We start from the raw sequence: 4579 nt of genomic DNA on the forward strand, positions 1-4579 counted from the left end.
CTTCACATATGTCAGGTGGTGTGACTCCCCCCTCCTGAGTCTTTATAGAAGCACCAGCTTGAGATGCCTGACAAATCCCTCCTTCATATCATCGAAAGCCTCGTCCTTGTGGAGCCATAACAAGCTGGGATGCACCTGTGTAGAAGTCCCCTTTACAGGAGTACAGAGCAAAGGTCTCATCAGGTAGGTCTGGTTTTATCCATTTTAGAAGAAGACCGTAGCGATGGAACGATGGAAATGTTAGTTTCATGTCGTCTGTATTTCTGAGGATAATTGGTGGGCGACTGAGAACGGTATTAAAGGGATGAACAGAGCCATGGGGATCTGGGTGATAAACAGAACACTGCATCTGTGTGTACAGTTCATGTGGAGCACAGGGACAGACATTTCCCTGCTAGAATAAAAAAGAAAAAGAAGCTAATCATATTTTTCTAAAGAAATTTGCACTGCTTACTTTCCATTTGTGATACTAGAGTAGCATCCATCCTGTAAATGAGTGTTTGCTGTGGACCATCAGCTGGATTATACAGTTTAATAGATGAGCCAAATGAAGCTCTGTCAGTCACTGCTTAATCAGAGGCTGTCTGATCTCTGTGTGCAAGCTTAAAGAAAAAAATCTGTTCCCGAGTGTCAACACATTAGCTTACAACTTGCTCATTTAATAACTTAGAATTTGAAATTCTGCGCTTGTCCTCTACATAATTCAAGCAGTGAAATCAGGCCAATAAAAGCTCCTCACCAGTATTTGTCCTGTGCATTTCCAGTGGCTTTATTGCAGGTATTGCGTGTGAGCGGTGAATGAATCATGGAGGGAGCCAGCGTCACTGTCTTCGTCACTGTTCAGAAGATCTACTATCCTTTACTTTGCATCATGGGTATTCCAGGTTTGTGATGTTTGGTTTAAAGTTTCATCAGGGTCAGTAAATTTAAGGTTATAATTTGATTATGACTAAATAACTAAATCAAAAGTGACATCTCATATCTAGAGTAGATGGTATTTAAGCCTGTTTTTGTCCAAGTCATGGAACAGTGGACCAGATCTTTTTTCTTACGCCTTACTGAGGGTGCTATGGGTGTTTGATCCATTCAGGCTTACAGCCATGCCCCCTGAGGGGTCTGTGGGGGATACTGAGGAAGTGTAGGATACCGGAGTTACTATTGTGAGTAAATTGTTGTTAACTAAGTTGTAACATTGGCAGCAGCAGTGTTACAGTGCTGCTTTCCAGTGCGTCTTGGACTCCTCCAGAGCTGACCCTTGTCACCAAGCCTGTGTTCTGATTTCTATGGGTAGGATCTGGACACTTAGTCTGCAAGAGGAGGACGTCTGGTTTGGGAACCTCAGGGTTACATCTGCCTTTTGCAGATGATGTGGTCCTGTTGGTTTCTCCCAGCCAGGCCAGGAGCGTGCACTGGAGATATTTACTCCCCCGCTTTAGGCTAAGACCCACTCCAGATCTGGATGAAGCACCACACTCTGGATGAGAACCTTGACCTTAGATTTGCAGGGGCTGACTCCATGAGCTGAGTGTGAAGCAGCAGATTTTTTTGGTCATGTCCACCTGGGAAGAGCCTAGTGATGTGTCAGCCGGTTCAAAGAGTCGGCTCTATTAATGAACAATGGGAGCCGGCTTATTGTTCTTTTTACTGTTCGCTTCACCTGCGGACGCTGCCTACGTGCGCTGCCTACGTGCGCTGCCTACGTGCGCTGCCTACGTGCGCTGCCTACGTGCGCTGGTTACGTGCGTCACCTGCATGCTGTGCAACCAATCATGTGAGGATTGACAAGGATCATACCACCAAGCAGGGAGGGGCAGCAGCCTGAGACGGTGTCAGGAGGAGGGGGAGGGAGAGACGCACCGAAGGAGAGAGAGGAGTGTGGTGCTCTAATTATTTATTTAATTTTCTATTTCATTTCTATGCTTAGGTTTTTATAGGCATTTTCTATCTGCTTTGTGTAGCAGAGTGGTTCTTCAAGCAATTTAGAGAGTTACAAGAGATTTTATAACTGTAAAAGCAAATGGCTACAGCAATTTATCGAAATATAAGTGATATATGTGTTCAAATACAAATCACAAGTCAAAACAGCGCTAAATTTGGTTGAATTCTAAAAAATGATAAAATGGAGAGCCGTTTAGGAGCTGAAAGAGCCGTCTCTTCTTGGTGAGCTGAGCCAAATGATCCAGCTCACTAAAAAGAGCCGAAATTCCCATCACTAGAGGAGACCCTGACCCAGAACTCGCTGGAGGGATCACGTGTCCCTTCTGGCCTTGTAACAGAGCACAGCCTTCATGTGTCCATTGAAACAGGTGGGAACTGGCTTATAAGCACTACTTGTTCATGAAGACTGAGGAAGATTGGAATAGTATTATCAGAAATCATAGATCTCAAACCCAGAAATAATTTCCCTTTGGTTGCCTTTCGCTGACTGTTTTTGCTTGCAGTCACGTCAGCCTTGCCATGTCAGGCAAGATGTACAACTGCTTGGTTGTGCGACAGAGAGTAACTGATCAGACTGGGTCTATGCCACATCATGTATTTTAGCTTGTTTGGTGCAAAAAATGATGCAAACATTTTTAGTTATACATTTTTCTCCTTGTTTTCCCCTCCAGCGAACCTCTTCACATTCTATATGATCTGCTTCCGTAAATGTGGGATGTCAAAGTCAGCCATCATTTACCTGAGCTGTCTGGCCATTGTGGACACCTTCTACCTGGTGTGGGTTATCCTCATTGATCTGACGCTCACGTTTTGGATTCTGCAGCCCTTCTGGCACTCCTACCCTTGGTGTGGTATTCTGGGATTCCTTCAGTATGGATCTCTTTACAGCTCATCTTGGATAGTGGTGGTATTCACTATTGAGCGCTTCCTTGTCCTCAGCAGCACAGCTACCAAACAGCACTTCTCCCAGGCCTGGCTCACTAAATTGATCTGTATAGCTGTTGTGCTGGTGTCCCACTTGGTGTCTGTGCCGATGGGCTGGATTAACATCGTCAAACCTGTAAACCTAACAGTGGACGGGGAGAACGTGACACTGCCTCGGTGTCGTTACCGCAGTCAAACATATTCCACTGTTATAGTCTGGTTTGCTGCCTTCCTCTCCATAGGAATCCCCATTGTGTTAGTCATCATCTTCAACTATCTCATTGGGTACCATCTGTTCCGGGCCAGCAACCTCTTCACCAAGGAGGAGCAGCGCACCATATATGGGAGGAGCACCAGGGGTACATTGAAGAGAACTGTTCTGCTGCTGAGCACTGTGTCTATAGCTTTTGTCGTGCTTAGCCTTCCTCGATTCGTCACATACTGCATACTGAGGACCAAGTACAATGATGAGAACTTCAATAGGAATGACTACAGCATTCCCATTAATGTGGCCGGAGACGTGGCCAACATGCTGCAGAACCTCAACTCTACAACCAACTTCCTGCTCTACTGCATGGTCAGCCGCCGCTTCCGGCGCGAGCTGGTTCAGCTGTTGACTTACAAGGTGAAGGCTCGCGAGCTGAGTTCTCTCTTCACCTACACGACCATGAAAGTCTTCTCAGTCGTGGATCACAGGGCTCCACCATCCAGAAATCCGGTGACTGTGGTGCTGACGAGTCTCAAACACACGGAGGAGAAGGGGATGCAAATAGACAAAGATCAGACTCTCCAGCTGAAGACATGATTTTAGACTAATTTCCAGCAAAACAGCGTTAATCCACGGTTGACTTCCTTACATTCCTAACAAGTTTCTCCTGCATCTCATGGTCATTTTCTGCTAACACTGTCCTGGTATCATGACTTGAACTGTAGATTACGCCCATGACAGGGAATCATTTAAGTTTCAGCAGTTTGGTGAGCCTGGCCACAGCAACATCAGACAGTATGTCAGTGCCTCTTTGGTTCGGATTGACACACGGAAATACAACTATTTGATCTGTTGCCATGAAAGTTTGAGGAAAAATAAAGGTCCTTGGAGGATGAATCCATTTGATTTACTGAGCTAGCTTCAGGATGAGAATTTACCTTGATGTTCAGAAACAGGTGATGATGTTCTCCCCAGAATCACCTCGAACAACTTTGTTCATCCATAATCAAACTGTCATTTTGTTTTGTACTCTTTTTGTCCTTGAAAAATACCTGTAAAACTACGTTTGTGTGTGCTGGTGATTGACAAGCGAGCACAGCACGCTAAGACTGTGCTGACATTCTACACATGTGCATGTGTGCTGCTGAAATGTGAGCCTGCTGGTGAGTTAGCATGTCACTCAGTTTCTGCCATTGTTCCTCTCCGTAAAGTTAAGAAGAAACAAGCTTTGAAAATGTTTCAGTACACATTAATAACACTGTTGATAATAAAATGTATTCAAGCTGCACATTACATTCTTGTACACGTTGCATCATGTGATTTCTTTTTTGGCTGATTTTGATCCATGGCTTCCCCACATGCAGAGAAGGAGACCAAATGTTTTTCAAGGAAACTGTTAACTTGACTGGCTGGCAATCTATCTGCTTTGCTGAAGAAGCAACCTGATTGGCAGTCCTGGATTTAATGCCCAGCAATATTTGCATAAAAGTGTCACGAGACCTCCAAGCT

General features: G+C 44.9%; 1 protein-coding gene across 1 annotated transcript; it reads left to right on the top strand.

Annotated features, from left to right (window-relative positions):
- The first annotated feature begins 720 nt into the window (after window positions 1-720).
- On the top strand, window positions 721-4119 carry LOC140267233 (probable G-protein coupled receptor 139). The gene is made up of 2 exons (XM_072362450.1): window positions 721-884; window positions 2610-4119. The coding sequence occupies exons 1-2, from the start codon at window positions 806-808 to the stop codon at window positions 3665-3667; spliced, it is 1137 nt and encodes a 378-aa protein (XP_072218551.1). The 5' UTR covers window positions 721-805; the 3' UTR covers window positions 3668-4119.
- Window positions 4120-4579: the final 460 nt, after the last annotated feature.

This window comes from Leuresthes tenuis, unplaced genomic scaffold, assembly GCF_036924035.1.
Source record: "Leuresthes tenuis unplaced genomic scaffold, fLeuTen1.0.hap1 SCAF_13, whole genome shotgun sequence".
Taxonomy (NCBI): Eukaryota; Metazoa; Chordata; class Actinopteri; order Atheriniformes; family Atherinopsidae; genus Leuresthes; species Leuresthes tenuis.

Coding starts and splice junctions, on each gene's coding strand:
- LOC140267233 (XM_072362450.1), top strand. CDS start 806: ATGGAGGGAGCCAGCGTCACTGTCTTCGTCACTGTTCAGAAGATCTAC. Junction 885..2,609: donor TTGCATCATGGGTATTCCAG/GTTTGTGATGTT, acceptor TTTCCCCTCCAG/CGAACCTCTTCACATTCTAT.